This window comes from Antechinus flavipes, chromosome 2 (assembly GCF_016432865.1).
Source record: "Antechinus flavipes isolate AdamAnt ecotype Samford, QLD, Australia chromosome 2, AdamAnt_v2, whole genome shotgun sequence".
Classification (NCBI taxonomy): domain Eukaryota; kingdom Metazoa; phylum Chordata; class Mammalia; order Dasyuromorphia; family Dasyuridae; genus Antechinus; species Antechinus flavipes.
The window spans coordinates 229,377,108-229,403,190 of NC_067399.1; the positions used below are offsets into that span (position 1 = coordinate 229,377,108).

Consider the following 26,083-nt stretch of genomic DNA (forward strand, 5'->3'; position numbering starts at 1 on the left):
GGTTGCTATGGGTTATTGACAAAATCTCCAAACCATTTAAGCCTAACCCTTCATAGAAAGCCTGCTCAACGTGAAAGAAAGCAAGGCAAAAGGGAGATGAAACCAAAGCTGCATAAACTACCCACCCATAGGAAGGAAGAGTACCAGTCAGTACATGTAGCCAAACTTCAGATTCAGTCCCACCTGAGGTTTTATTAATAGACCTCTGATGAAAAATGGTGGCTTCATTTACCACCAGGACTACTAGAAAACGGCTCCAAGCCAAAAAGGGCCAGGATTTACAGATGAATCCCAGGCCCTTTCCTATCCTGAGATTACTTCTATATGAGACACATTCAGAGTCTTAGGCTTAAATATCTCCCAAGACTTACCCCCAAGTGGAAAGGCACTGAGGCACCATCTCATTTTTTACCCGTTAGTCACTTTAAGAATTTCCTTTATGATATACATAGAACAGGATGAAGGCTTCCCTCTTTAGATGGGACTTTGGACTACTAATCAAATTAGTCATATCAATGACAAGGAGGCAAATGACTCCCTAGCAGGTAAGACAACGGGGAGGTTTACAGAGAACATTTCTCCTGATAATATAGTTAAACCTCCTCTAAGGAGAGATTAAGTTGGATCAATATTTCTTGGAGAAGCTTTTGTTTCTCCCAATAACAAGGCCAAATAATCCTCCATAGAGATCCAGCTTGGGATATGGGAGGAAGCCTTCATACTTTTTGAACATTTATGGCAAAAACCAAACCTAAAACATGCATCAGGACAGACTAAAGGAACTGTTGTATATAAAAACCTGGAGCAATTGGGTCTTTTTATACACTTAAGTAAAAAGTATCCTAAATTCCAGCCAGCTTATTTACACAGTGACCATTCCCCAGCAAAAACGTTCAAGGTATTTTAACAGGTAGATGGCAGCGAGCCTCCCACTGCCAGACCATCAGGTAAACTCAACAAAGACCCATAATCACAGAACAGATAGAAGTTTGAGGTAAGCCTTCACTGAAATAAAGGGAGAGAATATGCTCGATCTCCTGATTCTTAGGGAAATGTTAAGGAAAAGCCGTGCTTTCTTGCAGCTCCAGACTTTCAGCCATCCATAAGGGTGAAGCAATTCAGTCTGCTTCCAGCTGGAAGAGAACTTTGGGAAAAGGAGAGAGGGAACATGACAGGGAAGTGGGGAGGGACAGGGCAAGAGTCATTTATTTATAGAAAAATCTCACCACAAAAAAATTCTAAGACACAATGAAGATCAGTGAATGGATGGCTGAAAGTATCCAGGAGTTATTGATTTCTCAGTGCTTTAGGGATTTAGAAGCTTAAGTACAATTTCCCTTTTGCTTTGGCCTTCAAGGTATCCTGCACTATAAAATTTTGGCCTGTGATTATAATTTCACAAAAACCCCAAAGAGTACATTCTCCCCACCCTTCTTGGCTCCCAGCCAGTAGGACCTCAGGGAAAGGCACATCACAGCAGCACAGTCCCCATTGTGAATGGGGTTCCTGTCCCAGAGTTAGATGTCCCCACAGATTCCTATGGGAATGAGTGGCAGTGTCCCTGGGTTTGAAGCTCCAATTACAAAACAAAGTCAAGGGCTCTGATATCCAAGACGGGAGAAGTCCTCCTTTTGGGCTGCACGTTGGGGCCAATGCTTCTCACCCAGTGCCTAAGCGTTATAACCACAGCGGTGGCAGCCATGAGAGCTCAGTAGAAACGCTTTCGACTCTGGTCCTGCCATTTGTTGTAGACAATGATGCCGATGACAAGAGCAAATACAGCAGCCACGAGAGAGAAGAAGACGATGAGAAAGAGGGCCAGACCACTTAAGGGCTCCATTGGGAGTGTCACTGAGGAATCACAAGCAAGAGAGCTCAGTCAGGAATAGCACAACTCAGTCAAATAGCAGTAAGGGCATTTAACTATTAATCTCATTCCTAAATTTGTCCTAGGAATCCAGGGACAGGTTTTCCTCTTCTAGGTACCTCCAAAGATAACCACCCTATCCCTCTCTGCTACCTAGAGTGGCTCTGTAAAGATGTTCTGGATAATATTTATGAAGTATTCTGGTTTCCTTAGAAGGAAATCAGCATTGGAATAATTGCAGAAAGGAGAAAAGCTGAAAGGCTTCTCTGCAGGTGCTACTGAGTTGGGAAGGAACCTGAGCCCTCCCATCTCCAGATTCCCATATATTTTAACCCCATTTCTTCCACAATATAATTTCCCTCATTTCCTTACCCTCAGGCAGCTTCATATTGTCCACTGAGGGCAGAAACACATCTCGATGTAGCTTTTCCTCTTCTGGAGTTCGCTCTACTGTCAGCTCAAAAAGTTTCAGGGAGATGATATCATGGTTATCTAGTAAAGGAAAAATAAAAGGATGCAGACCATTTCAAGGAAGATAAAAGAAGCAAAAAAAAAATATCTCCCAACACAAAAAAATGCTTTAAGAAGCCTGATACTAAGTCTTAGGATAGTTAAATTGAAACATTTAAATGGGACAGTTAAAAAGCATATTGCCTTTGGAGATACAATCCTTAAAGAAACAACAGATTTTTGTGTGGCCCCATAATGATAGAAGGGATTCCATCAAAATCTACCAAATAGGGAATATACTTAAACCAGAGACTAGAATTTCTGGCATATCAATAACTGAGACAATTCCCAATGTCACTATGGCTGGAAAATTTGAAAAAAGAATGTTAAAACTGTTTTTACATGTAATGGGGGGAAATGTTAAATTAAAAAATGTATATTCAAGGTCTGGATATGGAGATATGACTCAAATTTAGGGAGAAAAGAATGCTTATGATGTACCTGAGAGATCCCCAGTGACAGAAGAGGTGCCAAAGAAGTAGCCCCGAGGCAGGCGGACACCAGGTACATCAATGCAGTCCTTCCATTCATGTTTGCCATCAATGTCCAACATAATCTAGAAAAAAGACAAAGGGATGAATTGCGTACCCTCTCCCATGGGGGAGAAAAGGAGAGATACAGCCCACACTTACTTTCTCCAAAGCCAACCTGTCTGGGATAGGTACTCACCGTCAGACGCCTCTTGACATAGCGAATCACCAGGAAAGTGTCATGGTTGAGATTTCGAACCATGGCTGTGCAGCCACCCAGTTCTGTGGGCCTCCCATCCCGCTCATGGTCATAGCTGAGGGAACCGTTGCTCACCATGGCTGAGACATAAGGGAACACCCGCTGGAAAAACAATGCAGAAAAGAGTAGAAGACCACATTGGCAGAGCTCTTTAAGGAGGCACATGTGCACATAAACACTCAGAGGAATGGGAAATGCAGAAAGAAGAAGCAGGAGCCATACAACCTTGCAGCAAACAAGAGAGGGCATCATCATAATCAATTTCCCCATTCCCATGCTTAGGCAACCAACTGAGGTACAGACTCCTGCTCTGAGAGGGAAAGGTCACCCCCACTTCATGACACTAACTTCAACTTGTCACCAAAATGGGAATGATTTGAACCAGTAGAGGCTCAAAATCCTCAATCCTACTAGGGTCTCCCTCTGGAAAAAAACACTTTAACCAACATTATTTTGAGTACATTTTATGCTGTCCTGGTGTGCTTTGTCTTTTTTATTTGTATGGTTGTCTTCCTAATTTGACTTTAGGCTCCTCAAGAGCAAGGCTTGTATTTTATGGTCTCTTGACATCTCAAATCATGTCTACTAGAACGGTAGGTATTCAAAGGCCTCTGAAATCTGACTGATTAGTTAGTTATTCATGACAACTTTTAATTTAAGATGATTCCTTCCAACTTCAATACTAGGGAATACTAAAAAGATTCCAATTTAGAGATAGTCCTGCTAGTACTACTATTGCTGAGCTACATCCCAGTTTGACAATCTTTTTAACAGAAATTCTGTCTTCTAAATCCCTTTTAAATTCCTTCACAAAATGTTAAACAGTGCCAGGTTCCTAACAAATAATGTGTGTTTACATCTATTCCACAGCTTCTGACCTCAAAAAAAAAAAAAGAATCGAGATGTTATTAACACCAAAATAGTTCAACAAATATTTCTATTAGCAATTCTTTGAATAGAGATAGCTGAATACCCATTCCAGAACAAGACAATTCTGGAGATGGAGAGAGGCAGGGATGATGAGATGGTTACAGAAACATAAAACATGCTATATTTTGTCTGGTAAGCATCCCAGCTAAAGCTTGATGTCAAAAGTCAACATGCAGGTTTGTGCCATTATTTTATCTTAATCTTGTAAGACGAAGGATTAGTGGCACCTAGGACACCAATACAAATTCTAAACAAGACCAAATAAATGGGGATGAGGGATGGAAATGATGTGTGAAGAACTGAGTACCTGAAGTCCTGGAGAATATCTCCTCTTCTGGGCCTGGAGGGGTCCAGCAGTTATTACAAAAGAGAGGGCACAGAACAGGAGACAGAGTAAGAAAGAACTGGCCACAAAAAGAGCATGGCCAAGTTTTGGAGGATGAGAACCCTAACCTTAGACCTCCTCCCTCCCTTCCCTACAGGACTAGGGGACTCACCAACACATGCAGAGAGTATAAGAGAATCTAGTCTCCTCTCCTATCTTAGAGGATCAGAAAGTCTGAAACCTTTACCGAGACTTGGAGTACTTCCACATTAAAGAGACTAATGTCAAGCTGAATTCTTCTGACCTTGAAAACTTTATTCCTTTCTTTGCCCTACTGTTTCAAACTTAGGATTCCAACTTTTGTCTAGAACACAAGAATTTCATAAGAGTTTAAAAAAAAAAAAAAAACCTGGTATCAACAAATTAAGGCCAAAGAGACAGTTCTTTACCCAACTGAACCATTATGGGCACACACCTGTGATTTTCTGTCCCATATCACTTGCACAAGGATGAAGTTCAAATTGAGAAAGGCAGCACAGCAAATTTAGAAAAACAGTTACAGTTAGAATTTAGAAAGACGGTCACAATTTTGTAACTATCCATACAGAAGATAATGAATACAGGAATATTCCAGTGGGAACAATGGGACTAGAAGTAAAACTGGAAGTATCTGGACAAGTGTAGAATTGGATCACAAAGTTAGAACATCTTATCACTATCTTATTCCCCTTTATGTACAACAAAACCAGTTGGGAGTTCCCATTGACCCAAAGTCACACATTTATCACATCCAGAGACAATAAGACTTGAAAGATCACCACTAACCTTTGCTACTGGCAAAGCTGATCTCTAATTCTAGAAAGTGGATTCTGTGATTACATGGTTGGGTTTAGTCTACTCTAGCACTCTCATTACTTTATCTTAATCTCATAATCATGGAATTAGTATTAAGATGTCAAATAGTATTTAATTCACTGAAACCAGCCGGGAGGTCTGACAGAAAACATATACCAATGATTTTCTACATGATGTAATTTGGATCTGTTGTTCCAACCAGCCTGATCTTAACTCTGTTAATAGGATACAGGGTCAAGCTGAATGTAAGGGTCCACACGTAAATTAATCTGTGCAGACAGACAATTTGCCCTGAAAAGACTAGCTAAGGGGCAGAGATATCAGACCTAAGGAGCTCAGAAACCCAGTGAAGGATGGTAAAGTATTTAAAACCTATAAAATGGAGATTTTCTCAGGTCATTTAAACATAAGTATCTACAGATCTGACTTTTCCGCTGAGATTGTCACTCCAAAAAATTCTTTAAATCAAACTTTAAGGATCTCTGTACATTATACTGGCATTCAGAAAGTCTAGAGTGAGATGCAGCAACTGATCCATATAAAGAGGTATAAAAATAAGATCATACCAATGGAAGCAAGAGTACATTTGTTTAGGGACATAGTCCTTTTAAACAGAGATATTGATTAACAAGAATAAAAGTCTGAAAGGAGATGTTGATGATAAAGAATCAAAAGACCAAAGGAATCATGTAATTGAAATTTAATAGTACTATGTTTGTTTATAAGCACGAGTGCATATGAATAAATGTGTAGACATTCACATCTGTGTACATGATAGAGAATAAAGGATGCATGCATGTGTGTAAGTATCTAAATCTAAGTAAGTATATAAATATGTAGAAATAATATGAACATAATATATGCCTCTCTATATAGGCACTCATGATCATAGTTTTTTTCTTTTTCTACAAAGAAATTATTAGTCATTAGAAAAGTCAAAGGAGCAAATTAGTTTAAGAACATACTGACAAAGAGTATGTACTAACAAATAATTATTTACTTAATTTGTATGAACCAAGAGTTCATTGCTAACTCAGGACACTATGATAGGTTCTAATGTTTCCCTGAAAAAGTAGGCTTGATTTATATTAGGAGGCTTGCAAAATGTTTTAGATAGTTTCTATCACCTTTCCCCATGAGACCCCATATATGCTGAAGAAGCAGAGACCATTTCTTGAAATCAGCAGTCCATTTTTATAGGTATAATATGAATAATCTATAATCCATGGGTATTAAGTGGGTTATTCATAACACAATAATAAAAATCTTTTAGAGAAGAATTCCACAGTCTATCAGGTCTAGGTAATAGCAGATAAGGAATATATGACATTGCTAATAACATGAAAATGAGAGACATTGTTTTATTATGGTGCAAATATAGTAAATGAATGATTTACAGTTGACCATAAACTCAAAAAAAATAAGCATTAGATTTGCTTAAAAAAAAAAAACCATTATTAAGGAATCCTTGACTCTGAATTCTTATGGAATGGGATATGCAATGGATGCAGAGAAGAAAAAATTGATAAAGTAATTTTTTCACAGGTATGTCTCAGAAAAGGTGATTGTAAGGTGCTAACAAAGGCATTCAGGCTTGAAATCTAATAAACACAACTTTTTAAAAATTTCAAACTATTGTAATTTAGATAAGTTTTTAATTTAGAAAAAATTAAGATACCAAAAATAAAGACAAAAGCAGTAAGCTCAAGGGACAGTGATATAACTAGGACAAGTACTCCCTATTCAACACACTGGAAAGCAATTTGGCAAAAATTAAGTTCACACTGAACAATTTTTGCCAAACCCAATAAGTTCAAAACAGATATATAACCTAAATATAAAAGGTTATATCATTTTAAGAAATTAGCAGAGAAGAATGAAAGAGAAATTCTTAATTAATGGATAAAAGTAATCATAAAAGATAAAATAGGAAATTCTGATTACCTAAATTAAAAAGCCTTTGTGGGAATAAAATCAATGCAAGTAAAACAGGAGAAGCAATTAAGTAGAGGGAACAATCTTTGCCACAAATATATCTGTGATATTCCTTTGATATTTCCACATATGTAGGAAACGGATTCAAATATATAAGAACAGAAGAGTAGAAAGATGGTATAGTGAGAAGCAATATAACTCAGGACTTTCACCAAATATTCTAGCAAACATTAAGAACCAGATGGATGACCTGAGTAACAAGAGGAGGATTAGACATTTTCACTGATTCCCACAACCTCACAAATCTCTCTAAAACAGAAATTATGCCCCCAAGAAAAAGCAAACTTCAATTAAAAAGGTTTAAAAAAATACTCAGCATCCCTCCACCTCCCATGCTACTTGCAATGAAGCTGTTCTACCAAGGGCCTGATACAAGCTTACAATAAAACCTATACCCTTCTCTTTCTCTCTTGTGTGCCTCCTCCCCTCTTTCAGAGTTGTAAAAAAATCCAGCTCCAAGCTGCAGAAGTTTGTTCAGGGCACACAGAACCATCGCTGCAAAGCTCTAAACTGCCAGTATTTAAGAATACATCTCCTTAACACCAATTCGGCAGTTAACTTGGATTACTTGAAATAGAAAAGCTTCTATACAGACAAAGTAAATTCACTTAGGATAAGAAAGTAATTTAATGTGGAAAAGATTTTGTATCAAGTTTCTCTGATAAGAGTTTGGTATCCAATTTATAGCAACACTTAGTAAATACATAGAAAATTAACAACCATTCCTCAATAAATAAGTACTCAAAGGATATGAAGAAACAGTTCCTCAAAAAAATTGTAAATTATTCACAGCCACAGCAAAGAATGCTCCAGATCATTAATAATAAGAGAAATGCACATCAACACAATCCTGAAGTTTCACCTCACACATTCCAAATTGGCAAAAAAATAACTCCCCAAAAATGGCAATAGTCAATGCTAGAGGAGTTGTGGAAAGACAGGTAGACTAATATATTGTTGATTGTTGCAATAGTACAACTATTTTAGAAAACAATTTGGAATTATACAAATAAAGTAACTAAAATGTCTATACCCTCTGAACAATAAACTCCATTACTGGGCTAAGGAAGCCATAAATAAGAAAAAAATTCTCCATATATTCCAAAATATTTATAGCAGCACCTTTTGTGACAGCCAAAAATTGGAGTGAAAACAACTAGAATATAATGTCTGAAGGTGGGAAAAATTGTCATCAAAATGAAAGGCTTTATAAAAAGTGTAGATAGATAGATAGATAGATAGATAGATAAAAGCAGTTGCTTATTATGTATCAGGCATTGTGCTAAGAGTCAAAAATGAAAATAAAGTAAAACAAAACAAAGCAGACATATTGCTAGTAAGTAAGCATGGCTCAGGCCCTTCATGAAGTGGTGTTTCCATCTGGGAGGTCACCAATCAGTAGAACAGCCCTGAGGTCATTCAGAAAAAGTTGGGTAAAATTGCCAGGGAGAAAGTAGATCAGTTCAGAAAGTGAGTTGGTTAGAAGATGATATGTGATCTTTAAAAAAAGATAGGACTTCAACAGGTAGTGACCAAGGCATTCCAGAAAGAGATAATCACATAAATAATAGCACTAGGCAAGACAGTACAGGAGAATGGCAAGTAGTTCTGTTTGTTTAGAAAGTAGCACACATAGCAGCCCTCTTTGTAGTGGCCAGAAACTGGAAACTGAGTGGATGATCATCTATTGGAGAATGACTGAATAAATTGTGGAATATGAATATTATGGAATACTATTGTTCTGTAAGAAATGACCAGCAGAGAGTTTCAAAGAGAAATTCCATTTAAAGTAACTACTAATAGTATAAAATATTTAGGAATCTATCTCCCAAGGGAAAATCAGAAACTTTATGAACAAAACTACAAAACACTTTCCACACAAATTAAGTCTGATCTAACCAACTGAAAAATATTAAATGTTCTTAGATTGGGCCAGCAAATATAATAAAGATGATAATACTACCTCATCTATTTATTTAGCGCTATACCAATCAGATTTCCAAAAAACTATTTTAATGACCTAGAAAAAATAACAAAGTTCATATGAAAAAATAAAAGTTCAAGAATTTCAAGGGAATTAATGAAAAAAAAAATCAAATGAAGGTGGCCCTAGCTGTACCAGATCTAAAATTATATTATAAAGCAGTGGTTACCAAACCCATTTGATATTGGCTAAGAAACAGACTAGTTGATCAATGGAATAGGTTAGGTTCAAAGGACAAAACAGCCAATAACTTTAATAATCTAGTGTTTGACAAACCCAAAGACCCCAGTTTTTGGGATAAGAACTCATTATTTGACAAAAATTGCTAGGAAAACTGGAAATTAGTATGGCAGAAACTAGGTATTGACCCACATTTAACACCGTACACCAAGATAAGGTCAAAATGGGTTCATGGCTTAGGCATAAAGAATGAGATTATAAATAAATTGGAAGAGCATAGCATAGTTTACCTCTCAGATCTGTGGAAGACGAAGGAATTTATGACCAAAGAAGAACTAGAGATCACTATTGATTACAAAATAGAAAATTTTGATTATGTCAAATTGAAAAGTTTTTGTACAAACAAAATTAATGCAGACAAGATTAGAAGGGAAGCAATAAACTGGGAAAACATTTTTACAGTTAAAGGTTTTGATAAAGGCCTCATTTCCAAAATATATAGAGAACTGATTCTAACTTATAAGAAATCAAGCTATTCTCTAATTGATAAATGGTCAAAGGATATGAACAGACAATTCTCAGATGAAGAAATTGAAACTATTTCTAGCCATATGAAAGATATTCCAAGTCATTATTAATCAGAGAAATGCAAATTAAGACAACTCTGAGATACCACTACACACCTGTCAGATTGGCTAGAATGACAGGGAAAGATAATGCGGATGGTTGGAGGGGATGTGGGAAAACAGGGACACTAATACACTGTTGACTGTTGATGGAACTGTGAATACATCCAGCCATTCTGGAGAGCAATTTGGAATTATGCTCAAAAAGTTATCAAACTGTGCATACTCTTTGATCTAGCAGTGTTACTACTTACTGGGCTTATATCCCAAAGAGATACTAAAGAAGGGAAAGGGACCTGTATGTGCCAAAATGTTTGTGGCAGCCCTGTTTGTAGTGGCTAGAAACTGGAAAATGAACAGATGCCCATCAATTGGAGAATGGTTGGGTAAATTGTGGTAAATGAAAGTTATGGAATATTATTTTTCTGTAAGAAATGACCAGCAGGATGAATACAGAGAGGCTTGGAGAGACTTGCATGAACTGATGCTACGTGAAATGAGCAGAACCAGGAGATCATTATACACTTCAACAACAATACTGTATGAGGATGTATTCTGATGGAAGTGGATTTCTTTGACAAAGAGATCTAGTTCAGTTTCAATTGATCAATGATGGACAGAAGCAGCTACACCCAAAGAAAGAACACTGGGAAATGAATGTAAACTGTTTGCATTTTTGTTTTTTTTTCCCGGGTTATTTTTACCTTCTGAAATCAATTCTTCCTGTGCAACAAGAGAACTGTTCGGTTCTGTACACCTATATTGTATCTGGGATATACTGTGCCATATTTAACATGTATAGAACTGCTTGCCATCTGGAGGAAGGGGGTGGAGGGAGGGAGGGGAAAAATCAGAACACAAGTGAGTGCAAGGGGTAATGTTGTAAAAAATTACCCAGGCATATGTCCTGTCAATAAAGTTATAATTATGAAAAAAAAAAAAAAAAGAAAGAAAGAAATGACCAGCAGGAGGATTTCAGAAAGGCCTGGAGAGACTGACATGAACTGATGCTGAGTGAAATGAGCAGGACCAATAGAGCATTATATACTTCAACAACAATACTATATGATGATTAATTCTGATGGACTTGGCCATCTTCAGCAATGAGATGAACCAAATCAGTTCCAATGGAGTAGTAATGAACTGACAGCTACACCCAGCAAAAGAACTCTGGATCTTCTAGGATGACGTAGGAACAAGGAATCATTACATCGAATTCCCAATCCCTGTATTTTTGCATGCCTGCAATTTTGATTTCCTTCACAGGCTAATTGTACACTATTTCAGAGGCCAATTCTTTTTGTACAGCAAAATAACTGTTTGGACATGTATACTTATTTTGTATTTAATTTACACTTTAACATATTTAACATGTATTGGTCATCCTGCCATCTATGGGAGGGGGTGGGGGGAAGGAGGGGAAAAATTGGAACAAAAGATTTGGCAATTGTCAATGCTGTAAAATTACCCATGCATATAACTTGTAAATAAAAAGCTATTAATAAAAAATAATAATATATATTTTTTTAAATGTCAATTTGGAAGTTGTATGTAGGATAGATTAAAAAGGGAAGAAACTAAAGGCAAGGAGATCAATTAGGAGGCTACAACAATAGTTCTGAATGAGGGAAATATATGGGGGGGAAAATGGATGGATGTTATCTCAACAGGATCAATCTTGAATGTGGTAATCAAAAGCAGAGTAGGCAGAAGGAAGTAAATAGTTGTGTGCATTTCTCATCACATGGCTTTGAAAAGCCAACATTTTAGAGGTTCCAAATCTACAACCACCCTACAGTACAATCTATTAAGCCTGACACCTGCCAAGATTGGGTGAGGGCAGAAAAAGAAAGACCGCAGGTGTTAGTTCCTTATACTGCTGAAAACCATCATCCACTCAATAAATCAACAGACAAAATGTTCTGGGGACAGAGACAGATGGAGTGAAGCCAGGAAGATACTTGAGTTTTCCCAGTTTCCTTCAAAAAATACATGAAACCAAGCCTCTGAACAGAGTCTGATGGAATGAAACCACTCTCTAGCTCAAGATAGATTTTCTTCAAGGAAGAAAAGTCAGAATCAATGGGGTGAAAGAGATGTTCAGTCCAGCTAAGACTGTGTCCCAGAAAACCAGTGAGAAGATCTTATCACAGCAGATCAGCAACTGAGAGCCTAGGTCCTGGCTCAGTAGCAAAGCAGACCAATGGGGAAGCCTTCAGTCCCAGTGCAGAAGGCAAACTGCCAGTCTGGGAAAACAGGCTGTTGCTTGGGGAAAGCAGATACCCCTGCTGTGAGCAAGACATCAAACACAAGGGGCTCCTATGTTTAAAGCCAAGGCTTAGAGCTGCATAAGAAGCTTGAGACAGTACCCCTCTGTACCCTACAGCAGAACAGGAAAAGTCACAAAAGAGAAAAAAAAAATTAAAAAGGGAGGGGGGGAGAGAAAGGAAGGAAGGGAGAAAAAGAAAGAGAAAGAAAAAGAAAAAGAAAGGAAGGAAGGAAGGAACGAAAGAAAAAAGAAGAAAGGAAGAAAGGAGAAAAAGAAAGAGAAAGAAAAGGGAAGAAAGGAAGGAGGGAGAGAGGGAAGGAAGAAAAAAGGGAAGGAGGGAGGGAGGGAGAGAAAGAAGGAAGAATGGAGGGAGGGAAGGAAGGAGGGAAAGAAGAAAAGAAGGAAGGAAGGAAAGAAGGAAGGAAGGAAGGAAGGAAGGAAATGAATAGGAAGCAGAAAAGAACCTTAACCACAGAAAGCTACTATGGTGACAGGAAGACCAAAACACCAACTCAGAAGAGGACAAAATAATAACATGAATTGTGACATGAATTGGTCTCAAGCCCAAAAAGGCTTTTTGGAGGTGCTCGTAAAGGATTTAAAAAGTCAAATAAGAGATAGAAGAAAAACGGAAAAGAAATAAGAGGTATGCAAGAGAGAGTCAGCACCTTGAAACAGGATGGACAAAAATTGACTGAAGAAAGCAATTCCTTAAAAAACACAATTGGTCAAATGCATAAATAATCCACTGAAGAAAACAACAACTTGAAAAGTAGAATTAATCAAATAGAAAAAGATATACAAAAACTAACTAAAGAAAATAATGCATTAAGAACTAGAACTGGGCAAATGGACCATGCAAGAAATAATAGAGAATCACAAAAGACAAAATGAGTAATTTTGAACGTAATAAAAGGTTTTGCACAAACAAGGCGAAAGCAACTAAAATTAAAGGGGAAACAGGTAATGGGGGAAATCTCAATCTTAATAACCAATTAAAATGTTAAAAATAACCATTCTTTAAGAGGTAAAATATCAAATATGAACAGGCAGTTTTATTCAAAGGAAAAAGTGTTTCTTCAAAGGAAGACAACTAAGCTATTAATAGCCATATGAAAAAATGCTGCACAAAATAACTATGGATATATATACATATATTGTATTTAACATATACTTTAACATATTTAACATGTATCGGTCTACCTGTCTTCTAGGGAAGGGAGTGGGGGGAAGGAGGGGAAAAGTTGGAACAGAAGATTTTGCAAGGGTCAATGCTAAAAAATTACCCATGCATATATCTTGTAAATAAAAAGCTATAATTTTTTTTTTTAATTTAAAAGAAAGAAAGAAAAAATGCTACAAGTGACTACTAAGTAGTGATTGGTATTTAGGCAATTCTGAAGTTCCACCAATCATATAACCATCATATAGGTTAAAATAAATACATAAAAGCTAACCTTTATATAGTGCTTTAAAGCTTATAACATGTCTTACAAATATTATTTCATTTTATCCTTATAATAATCTAGGAACTGGATCCCAATACTGTCCCCATTTTACAGATAAGGACAATGAGGAAGACAATAACTAAGTGACTTGCTTAAGGTTACACACCTGTACATGACTGAGGCTAGATTTGAATTCAGGTCTTCCTAATAATAGCAGGCCCAACACTATACCCATTGTGTCACCGAAAAATTAAATTTTTTTTTTAAAAAAGAAAACAGAAAATTTGAGAAGCAATGTTAAAAGAGATTCTGTTAATTGAGCTGTGAATCAATCCAGCTAATCTGGAATTCAGTAAATTCAGAAATATGCACACACCAAAAAAATCACTAGAATTTGTGCATACCTTTTGACCTCGCAATACCATTATGAAGCTTATAGTGTCAGAAATTTAAAGAAAAAAAAGACAAAATATGTACAAGATTTGTGAAAAATAACATTAATAGACTTGAAGACTTTGATCATTAAAATGATTATGATTCTAGAGGACTAATGATGAAGCATACTTTTCTCTTGAAAGAGATGCCAAGATGCCAGCAATAAAATATATTTTCAAAAATAAACAATATGGGAATTTGTTTTGTTTTGATTATGCATACTGGTTAATAGGCTTTCTTTTTCTTTTTCTTCCTCCAAGGCAGGAGTTATGTTAGAAACTAAGAAGGAAAGGTATATTTTAAAGGTACCATTTTAAAAAGATATATATATACTGAAATGCAGAGAAAAGAATAGAAGGAATACCAGAAAGAAGTACAGACAAGACACTTCTGAAAGCTTCAGGTTGAACTTACTATATACTTTTTAAAAACTATATACTTTTTAAATGTGATTTCCCCCAGTTGGAGTATAAATTTCTTGAGAACAAAAGCTACCTTACCTTTTTATCTGGAAACCCTGAGCTTAGCATAACTTTATAAATAGTAAGTATTTAATAAATGATCTTTCTTTTATTCATTCATTTATCCATCCATCCCCAGTTTCTTAAAGAGAGACATCAGATCCTATAAAGAGCTATACTTCTGCCTTTTCCATCAAGCAAAGTCTATATTCACACTCTGAAAGAACACTTTTGAATGCACTGAAACTTTTAAGTAAAAGTTCCTACTTTCATGGGAGAAAATGCTGACCATCAGCTGAAGGTTTTATTATTGAAGGATAAAACTAGAATAAGAATTTAATTAGTATTTACACAGCACTTTATGACCCTGGCAATTTTTACGTGGTCTTTATGGTTAACAAATAGTACCCTTCTCTCTGATAGAGAAATTAAGTTATAGAAATTTGAGTGAGTGCCTTGGAGGAAGAAAAAGAGTGATGCCAGGGAGAGGCTTAAAACTCCAGGCATGTACTGACCCTTCATGTGTTTTTCTCATAAGTTTTTGATCAGCATCAACTTCTTTGTATTATAACTCTAAAATCATAATAGGAATAGGAGATGTTTACATAGCATTCTAAAGTTTGCAAAATGCCTTAGACATAACATATCTCATTGATAGGAGCTGTTATTATTAAGGCCTGAGAATTGGCTTTTCTCCGAAACATTTGTGATTTGGTAATAGATCATAAAATCAAAAATCTAGCCCTGGAAGGAACTAGTCTCCCAGCTGCTTCCAGTTACCCAGATAAATAGCTAGGGAGCATTGTAGATAGAGTGTCAGGCCTGGAGTTAGGAAGACCTGAATTAAAATGGAGACTCAGACATTTCCTAGCTCTGTGAGCCTGGGCAAGTCACTTAACATCTATTTGCCTCAATTTCCTCATTTGTAAAATGGATTGTGAAGAACAACTGAGATATTAATTGCAATGTGCACTATACCACATGACGTGGAAATAGAGAAGAGAGGAAGTCCCTTGTTCTCACATAGGAGCCTCAGTCAGTGCTGTGCTATGGCAGTGAAGGGCTACTTCCCACCCACTACCATTTTTCTGAGCCTCATTTTACTGTACAGCAAAGCCAAGGTCACAAGAATCCAAAAGTTTGGTGCATGCTCACCCATCTCTGCTTCTGTCAGTGGAGTATAAGAAAGTACATCATGCCATGAACAAAATACCTAAGGGTATTTTTGGTTGCTGGGTTTTTGCTTTTCATTTTGGTTGGGTTTGGGGTTTGTTTGTTTGTTGGGGGGGGAGGGGGAGGGAAGAGGAGAGGTAGTTGTTAGCCTCCCAATTCAAGTGACCTTAATAGCTTGATAAATAATATTCTAAGACATGGATATAAAATATAAGTTTGGATAACAATTATCTACTCAACATAGGGAATTACCATGTAGTGGAAAAAACACAGGGCCTAAAGTCAAATGGCAAACCTTCAAATCCCTTCTCTGGTGACTATTACTTGTGTGATCTCAGACAAGTCACATAAATTTCCTGGGCCTTAACTATGAGGCTAGACTAGAAAATTGTGACGTCCTTTCTGACTCTACTCCTATGAACCTTTTACCAAATCATCAGTATGTCTAAAACAAGCAGCCTCAAAATCTCAAAGAGGAAGCTTCTCCCCTCCCCGCCCCCCATCTTAACCCTAGAGGTCAAAACCAAATGGAGAAAAATAACCTGAGGAGTTAGAAAGCAACACGTTATATGTAGGAATAGATCTACCTCAAAATGGTCGGGTTAGCTGAAATCTTTTAGGTGTAAGCTAAATCTTTATTTAAGCAACATTTTGATTATCCAAGTGTACTTTACACTTACCATGTTACGACTTTTCTCCTCTTTTTGGCGTATTCTACCAAAAAAGAAACAGCAACTGTGCTACCTGGCTATTGAAAATATTGAGGATCACTTTGAAAAAATTACAGAAATGCCAACTAATGAGAAAGGGAATCCTGATAATGAACCATTAGAAGAATGAGATGTCCAGTGAGAGGAAACACCATGCACTCAGCATGGTCTTTAAAGAAATGGCAGTGTGTGAATGAATAGATGCCCCTCAACTGGAGAATGGCTCAATAAGTAATGGGATATGAATGTTATAAAATGCTATTTTCTATAAGAAATGATCAGCAGGATGATTTCAGAGAGACCTAGAGAGATTTACAGGAACTGATACTGAGAGAAATGAGCAGAATCAGGAGACTATGGTACAGGGCAACAAGAAGATTATGTGATAATCAACTATGATGGGCTTGGTTCTCTTCAACAGAGAAGTGATTCTGGGCAATCCCAACAGATTTTTGATGGGAGACAGCCATATGCACCCAGAGGAAGAACTGTGGGGACTGACTATGGATCACAGCATAGTATTTTCACCTTTTATTGTTGTTGTTTGTTTGCTTTTTGTTTTCTTTCTCATTTTTTCCCTTTTTGGTCTAATTTTTCTTATGCAGCATGATAATTGTGAAAATATATATAGAAGAATGGCACATATTTAACTCTATATTAGATTACTCTCTGCCTAGGGTAGAGGATGAGGGAAGGGAGGGAGAAAAAATTTAAAACACAGAGTTTTGCAAGGGTGAATGTTGAAAACTATCTTTGCATATATTTTTAAAATAAAAAGCCATTAAAAAAAAAAAGAATAAATGGAAAATTGGTCAGTTAAAAAAAAAGAAAAAAAGAAATGGCAGTTTGCAAATTTCCTTAGGTCTATCTTGCTCCCTGGACATCACATTCTAATGAAAATGACCCACTACATGCTACTACTTGAGCAACAAATTATACCTCCCAATTGTGCATCTTCGTACAGGCTATTCCACATATCCATAATATGCATCCTTCCTATCTTGACTTGGTAGAATCTTTCTCCTCCTCAAGATTCAACTTACTCAAGTTGTTCCTGTTTTTTCCCTTCTCAATCATTGTGTATTTCATACACACACACATTTGTAAAATGTTATATCTTCCAAGTAGAATGTAAGCTTCTTATAGGCAGAGTTTTATTTCATTTAGCCTTTGTATCTCCCAAACTCAGGACATAATCAGTAAATCACATTAACAGAATGCTTATTGAATTCAATTAAACCTCTAGATCTTAGAATCCTTTTTCAAGGCTAATAATCCCTCTTCTTGGCATATAAAATAACTTTGACACACTGATCCCAGAAATGAAGCACAAAGAAACTAAAACTCAAAAATATCAAATCATCCCATTGCTATGTAGCAAAATGAACATTCCCATTCAGGCTTCCCTTTCCAGTTTCTACAATGACCTTTTAGTTTACTACCATCTCTGTCTTTCTTTTCATACAACCCTTTTATTTATTTAATCAGTAAAAGAAATCCAGGTACACTATAATCTTTCTTGCTCCTAATGTCAGTCTCCACAGAGCAAAAATGGACAATCAACCGACCTCCTGCTGCCTATTTAAAGAGATCTGAAAAACACTGAAGAACAATAGTTTTCTCACATGATCTCTAAGGAAAAGAATTCTGGGATTCTGAGACCAGTTTCCTATTTAGACTTTCACATGGAAGACAATAGTTGCCCCTCAACTTTGAGGGTATGATAAGGATAGCGGTAGAAAAGAAAAGATCATTCACATTAGTTTATATATGTGTGCATGCACGCACAAATGAATACAGACAAGTATGAAGCGTCATAATTAGTGAGAAATATATGAACAATAATTAATGAGAACTATGAAAACTAGTTCACGTATGAAATGTAGACAATTGTTAATACCAGAGAAAAGTCCCCAATCTTTAACAACTCTTCTTTTCCCTTTACAAAAAACAAAGACAATATCTAAAGTCTAAAAGAGTAGGCAAATGAGGCAAACTAATCTATCCAATAACCTTGCCAAACCTTTGTCAAATCAACTTTCCTAAGAAACAGGAATTGTGAAATCAGTATTGTTGATGTATGTTTTACCACTTGTCCTTACCTCTTGCTGTTTTTCCTCATTGGGATAGGTGTCTACAAATACTCCCAATCCTACAAAGTTGTCCTTACTCCCAAAAACAGGTCCTAAAAGAATGAAAAAACAAAGATGAATCAAAACAAGGTTTTGAACATTCCAAAGAATCTCTCTCTGTATCTCTCTCTTTCTCCTCTCTCCTCTCTCTGGAGTAGTAAGATTTCAAGTGAGGGGAGGGAAAAGCCAGGCAAAAAGAAACAATATCATCCCAAACTTCATTAACCATACAGAAGCTCTCTGAGATAAAACCCTGGCTGTCAAGAGACCCCCAATTTCACCAATTTCTGCTTCAAAAACACTCTGTGAAGATCACACCCCCAAGAAATGGAGGTGAATTTGAAAGTTCTAAATTGTGGGACAAAGCTTTTTAATTCTTAAGAAGTTAGATCAAGTTAAGTCCTCTCTCTCTTTAAAGAAGGATCCCAATAAGCAACAAGAGCATCTTGTCTCATCTTCACAACTTATTAAAACTCTCCAAAATGGAAATTATGCACCAAAGATTAAAGCAACTTCAGCTGTTTTCATGGTTTAGGATATCCAGAATCCAAAAGGAGGCAAAAAACATTCCTGAAAACCCAAGAACTGATGCTACTGATCCTAAGTTGAATATTCTGTCACTGCTTCCCATTCTGGTAGTAGTGAGGCTTTATTTGCAGATCAAAGGAAATGACAAAAGTTTTACATCAAAACATACCCTTGCATCCTATTTCCCCTCCTTTCTTTTTTCTAGTGCCATAAAGACATTAGCTCCAGGTTTCTGTTATCTGTGGTTTTTGTAGTGGCAAGGAACTAGAAATTGAATAGATGCCCATCAGTTGGGGAATGGCTGAATAAGTTATGGTATATGAAAGTAATGGAATATTATTCTATAAGAAATGATCAACAGGATGATTTTTAGAAAAGCTTGGAAAGACTTACATGAATGCATTCAGAGCAGAGTGAGCAGAACCAAGAGAATTTTGTACAAAATAACAAGATTATGTGATGATCAACTATGGTGGACTTGGCTCTTCTCAGCAAAAAAGACAATTCCAATAATTCAAGACAATTCAATAGACTTGGGATAGAAAATGCCATCCATAACCAGAGAGAGAATGACGGAGACTGAATGTGGATCAAAGCACAGTATTTTCATCTTTTTTTGTTTGCTTGCTTTTTCTTTCTCATGGGTTTTTTTCTTTTTTTCTGGTCATTTTTCTTGCATAACTTGACAAATATGGAAATATGTTTAAAAGGACTGCACATGTTTAACCAATATTAGATTGACTGCAGACTTGGGGAGAGGAAAAAAACTTAGAACACAAAGTTTTATAAAAATGACTATTGAGGGCCAGCTAGGTGACACAGTAGATAGAGCACCAGCCCTGAAGTCAGGAAGATTTGAGTTCAAATCTGGTCTGACACTTAATTCTTCCTAGCTGTGTGACCCTGAGCAAGTCACTTAACCTCAATTGCCTCGGGGGAAAAAGAATGTTGAAAACTATCTTTATATTTATTTAGAAAAATAAAATGTTATTGGAAAAAAAGAAAAATTAGCAATAGTAACTCTGGTTCCATAAGCAGAAATCTCTAATTCTCCCCTATGACTTAGTTCTGTTAAGATTCTTTAGGGTATGTCACTATTGGGTTGGGCTCTTCTTCTCTGTGCTTTCAATAGCCAACATTCCAATATAAAACCTAGAGGCTATTAAAGAACAACAAGCCATTTAGAGATTAAGCCAAACCCATTTGTTTAGCCAGGATTTTAGACCCATTCTAAGGCCGAGACTTGTTGGTTACAAATACAAATGGCAAAGTAATTCACATTCTATAAAGAGAGCTGCCTTCTATGTCTTCTGCAAAGGTGCATATCTTTCCACATCCCACAGAGACTCTAAACAAAAGTATTGATACCTGGCTGCATCCGATCCTTTGTATACCAGATTGCAAAGCCATCCCCATTCAGATTTTTCTTTCCTTGTCCATGGATTTTGAAATGCACTTGCAATTCCCAGTCTCTCAAATAGCAAGGCTGCAAAATAAAAAGTATAAGAGTCAAGAGAAGGATGAATTTTCAGGCTCTCAATTCCCCAACAGCAAGCTATACAAAGGGAAAATTAACATATAGTTAATACAATAACAACTACACTATAGAAAAACTAGAACTTGAGATCTAAGGCTTACTAAATTTATGTGAAATCCTATTTTATTATATTAAAAAAGATGTTAAAAGAGAAGAGAATCAACTAAATGGAGACAAATTCTTTCAGATTCTTTATATAACAGAAATGGCATGCTCCCTTCACTTAAGGACCAAAGTAATCCAAGAAAAGGTACAATATCTGTCATCCACTATCTCTATCTCAAGAGTCTCCCACTTGACTGTTTCCCAAACAGAAGCAGCAACAGTAAGTTGGGAGTTGAGAGCCAGAAAAGCCATGAGGTGCTGAACTGACCTGACTACAATAAGGTATAAAAACAGCAACAGATTTGGTGTCAAAAACACCTAGATTCAAAATTCTGCTCTGCCAACTTATTATCTATAGAACCTGGGACAAGCTGATGAGGTATGGATCGTGGCAGGGAAATGGGTTGGTCTCCTAGTTCTCCATAACACCAAGTTAGGGTGGGTTCGCAGTGAGAAACGCTACACAAAAGGCTGTGATAAGAAAAGGCTTTATTAAAGAGAGAGATACCAAGATGTTCTCTTGGTGGACAATGTCAAAGAATTGCCGAAAAACATTTTCTCAGGGCTTACTCTTATACAGAAACAAAACAATTCGGGTTTTACATCCGAAAGGAACATACTTGAGATTGGGTGTGGGAAAGGAGTCTTTCTCAGGGAATGTAGGTTTTGCATCCAAAAGGTGCATAGTGTGGGAACAGAGTCTTTCCCAGGGAAGGTAGGTTTTGCATCCAAAAAGTGCATAATGTTGGGAACAGAGTCTTTCCCAGGGAATGAAATGCTCTTCTGGGTGAGGCTGCATTATCCTCATCAAAGCCATTAACTCCACTGACCTTCAGTTTCTTCATCTCTCAAATGAGAGTTGAAATAAATAATCTCTATGGTCCCTTCTACTTCTAAACTTATGATTCTATAAACCTATGACTGAGGAAAGCATTTCTGGCTATATTGCCTGATCACACTCATTTCTTACATGTAAAACCTGCTAATTTTTTCTTATTTTGTGTTTTTTTTTTTCCCCCGGCTGGAACAAGGCAGAAGCAACAGGGTGAATCAAGACTATCATAAATTATTGGTCCTGTTGGCTTAGATGTGTCCTATAAATGCAACCCAAATTTACTCATAGTCACCTAAGGAGTAAGAGTCAAAGGTAGGACTCAAACCTAAGTCTCTTGGTTCTTAGTTCAATATGCCTTCCTCTGTACCATACCATATGACTTGCACAGGTCATCCAGTCTTGTGGGGTCTTAACTTCCTCATCTGTCAAAAGGAAATTTAGCCTTCACCACCTTCACCCTCAATCATCAAGAAAAGATAAGGCTAGTACTGTGGATGAGTAAGTAGAATGGCAAAGAAGAAAGAATGTTAAGATTTGGAGTCAGAGAGTCTAGGTTCAAATCCAAAGTTTGCGTAACTATGGGTCAAGTCACTAAATATGTTACACCCCATATCCTCATCTATAAAAAGAAGGGTTGGACCAGATAGCTTCTTAAATCTATTCCAGCTCTAAACCAAGGATTTTTTGAATATTCATTTTCAGCCCAAAGTGACTCCATCAGTTTCTCTCAATTGAAATACTCTAAAGAACCTGATGCGGGAAAGATTCCTTTCTAGATTCCCACCCTCTCCTAGTTAATAATGTAAATTGCCCTTTTACTCACAAATCCTGCTCCCTTTGAATTCCAATAGAAGATCTGACCTGTTCCCAGCCCCACCCGGATATGCCCCAAGGGAACCCCTCTTTGCAGAGATTCCAAACATGGCTACCATGTGAGGACCCTCTGTCCACTGGACCCTCTGTCCAGTGCCCTTCTTATCTCTCCCTTCGCCTATACTTTAACTTTGCTTATCTAATAATAAACCTCTTTTATCGATCTAGCTCTCTGGGCCAATAAATGCTTTTATTGGGAACTCGCGCCGCTACTAGACACCCTTGCGCCGAATCTGTACCCCAAACCTGCCACTAGACCTTAACCCTAATTTCATTTAGGTACCCCAAAGCTAGACCTCAACAAACCTACATCTTCTTCTATCAACCTTTGAGTGGGAAAGCTAAAGTTTTCACTTATCATAAAAGACCAAAAAAAGTCAAGTTAGAGAACATCTTGTCTCCTGAATTGGTTTGGGGAATAATTACCAAATGACATAAATAACTCCAACCAGCTCTTGGTCCCTTACTAGTTGAGAAGTAAATAAAAGTTCCTAAAACTAGATGCAGATATCAACAAGTCATGTCTCTATTACTTTTATCTCCTTCTCATTTCCCACCCAAAGAGTATCAGAAAAGAATACTACTGAACAATTACTATAGGAAAAGCCTCTGCTGTATAAATAAATAGAAATAAGGAGCTGAAAATTTAGAAGAAAAAATGTCGCTGTGAAGAAGCTATCACATATAAATATGATTATAGATATTAAGGAAATGAGTTTTTAATAAGGGACCTTTGATTCCTAACTGTATAACATAACACAAAAGTATCTCTAGGCAGTAGAATAAAAATGCCAACCAGATTCATCCCAGAAGATTTGAAAACACAGGTCAGCTTTTGTCTCTTATAACATACTAAGTCAGTTTTAATTTTCATTTTAAATTTGTATGACAGAAAATATATGACAATAACTACAATCAAGAGTTGAATTGGAAAAAAGGGATGTCTGAAACCAGGCTGAGTTAGTCTGGTAACTGCAGAATCTCATCTTTTATAAAAGACCTCCTCCTCCCCACATCATCAACTTTCTTACAATTTCTAACCATTGGTCTTAAGTCTCTTTCTCCTAAGGCATGAAACAGAAAATATCTGCAAATACCTTAAACTGCTCTTTATACAGCATAGTTTTAAGTATCCTCATCACCTTTGTCATCTTCCTCTTGACACACTACAATTTATGAATATCCTTCCTAAAATGTGGCACCTAACACAGAATATTACAATATACCTGATGTGCTTTGAATAGAATACAATGAAACTATTATAATCACCTGTATTCTGGAATGCAGTTTTTATGAATGCAATCTAAAATTGCATTTGGTTTTTGGTAAGCACTTGATAATATTGATTATATCAAGCTTGCAGTCAACTAAAAACCCCTAAATCTTTTTTATATAAACAGTTATCCAGGAATATCCCAAATCATGTTGTTAATTTCTCCAACTGAAGTTTTGTCTTTTGTTTCATTTTTACAGTTTCTAGTAAGGAAGCTGAAGTCTTTGTATTTAGAATAGCTTGTCCTAAGGCATATACTGACTAGAGGTAGAAGCAGAACTAGAAAGCAGGGCTCCTGATTACTGATCCAAAGCCTTTTCCACTTCACCAGGCTAACAATACAGGCTTCTTAAAATTAATTTAAGGATTAAAGATGAAGAATTCAGAGACATATAGGAGAATGTGTATGAGAAATTTTGAAAATAGAGTCAAAAGAATATACACAATAGCCAAAACAAAGTAAACAACAAAAACCATGGAGAGCTACCATTTGTTAACTCATTTCTGATGTACTCTATCAACAGAATAGGCAAACTGTCCAAATGAACAATATTAGTGTCATGTAGTCAAAGTTAAAGGATGTGACAAAAATTCCAACTAAAAACTTATTTTTAAAAGATAATGACCTACATCCTTTCTGTTAGCAATTAACAAATTATTTTGGGGGAATGTACTTTGTTGGGAGGTTGTTTAGATATGTAATGGGAATGAATTGTGCCAAAACATATCAAATTTTTAAAGAGTATGTCAAAGTGAAGAGGGGACCCTGAAAACCTGAAAATCCTTAAAGAAGAAAATTTCCTTCCACTCTGCCTCAATGAGGGACCCTGTCCCAAGGACAAACAGTTTCCATATTACCTGGGTGGGGTCAGCTCAGTCCTGAAACTCATAGAATTCAATTCAAATTCCAGCTCCAAGCTGAAACCTAGCTAGGAGTCAACTTGGGACTCTACCCACGAGCCCCCTTCAGCTTGTAGCCAAAGCCCCCTATTATAAAAGAGCCAAACGAAAATCCTCTCTTTGCAGAGGTTCCAAAAATGCCATGCTATACTAAGCTTGGCACACCAAGGGCTTCTGCCCACTGAAATACTGTTTCCAGTGCTATCCTCTCTTTACCCTCACCTATTTCCTAACTAGACTTTAACCTTACTTCCAATACCCATAATAAACCTAATAAACCTCTTTTTATCAATCTAGGTTTTCGGGTCTGTAAATTTCTTTACAGGGGGTTTCTGCACCGCCAGAAGGGAGTTCCCCAAAACTCCCTACCCTTGTGCCAAATCTTGAGGGGTTACAGGGGAGCCAAACCCCTCCATTTGATTCCCTGAACCCTGAACCTGCCACTAGACCTCATTTAACTCCCTGACTACCAGAAACCCTAATTTCACTTGGGTTTCCCAAATCTAAACCTCATCAAAAGGACTACTAAGATTCTGCCACTTGACAATTCATAAAACTTCAGTAGATGACACATACATGATCATATGAATACCAATACCTAACATCACTATATAGCAAATATAACTTTTTCACAGTTCTTGACATCTGTTATAGTTTTTATCCTAACAAGCCCTGTGAAGTTAGAATCCAATCTGACAGAAGAAAAAACTGTGGTACAGAGAAATAACTTGTCTGACAAGATCACACAATGATTCAATGACAAAACTGGAACTAGAAGCCAGGTCTCTGTATTCCCAAGACTTATTACATTATTATTGACTATATCTAAAAATAAGACCGAGGGGAAAAAATGATGCAATATTATCAAAACTTAAATTAGTGAGACAGTTCTTGAGTAAATGAACTTCCTCACTTCTCTGCCAAAAAATCCTAAGAGATGTTGCAATAGATCTATTTTGCTGAAAATCATTAGCAGGCTCAGAGGATCACCTTTAGTGTTTGTAACACAGACATGAAAAAGCAAGCTCAGGTTCCAGGAGCTCAAGAGAAAATCTAAAGTGATACTAAGAATTGTGCAGAGAAACTAAACAGTCCTAAAGGATTTGAAAGCATATTAAAAACCAGTAGCCTCATGTTACATTTGTATGAAATCAGGTCCACACTAGGAATACAGCATGCACTTCTGAAGAAAGACAAAATGAAGTGAGAAAAATGCCAAAGAACAATAAGATTACACTTCTTGGTCAGTATAATGAAAGAATTCTAAAAATCTAAAGGCAGTAATTTTAACACAAAATTGAAGTCATGTCCTTTTTGGTATGTAGCTATTTTTAATGATAAGTAATAAATATGTCGAACCTGACAGGTTTTACAAATTCAAAATGCAAACAAGGATTTAAATA

The 26,083-nt window shown here is 36.7% G+C and overlaps 1 protein-coding gene across 2 annotated transcripts in view; it reads right to left on the minus strand.

The window, feature by feature from the left end:
• Nucleotides 1–166: 166 nt before the first annotated feature.
• Nucleotides 167–26,083, minus strand: part of LMAN2L (lectin, mannose binding 2 like) — a 30,610-nt gene continuing 4,693 nt past the window's right edge. Inside the window, exons 3-9 of one of the 2 annotated variants that reach the window (XM_051976409.1) lie at nt 20,526–20,643; nt 18,600–18,682; nt 4,344–4,376; nt 3,047–3,208; nt 2,819–2,933; nt 2,240–2,359; nt 167–1,851 (exon numbers count right to left, since the gene is read on the minus strand). In XM_051976409.1, the coding sequence (XP_051832369.1) occupies nt 1,709–1,851; nt 2,240–2,359; nt 2,819–2,933; nt 3,047–3,208; nt 4,344–4,376; nt 18,600–18,682; nt 20,526–20,643 (774 nt within the window). In that variant the 3' untranslated portion in view covers nt 167–1,708. The remainder of the gene's footprint in view (nt 1,852–2,239; nt 2,360–2,818; nt 2,934–3,046; nt 3,209–4,343; nt 4,377–18,599; nt 18,683–20,525; nt 20,644–26,083) is intronic. The other variant, XM_051976410.1, reaches the window with a different exon arrangement.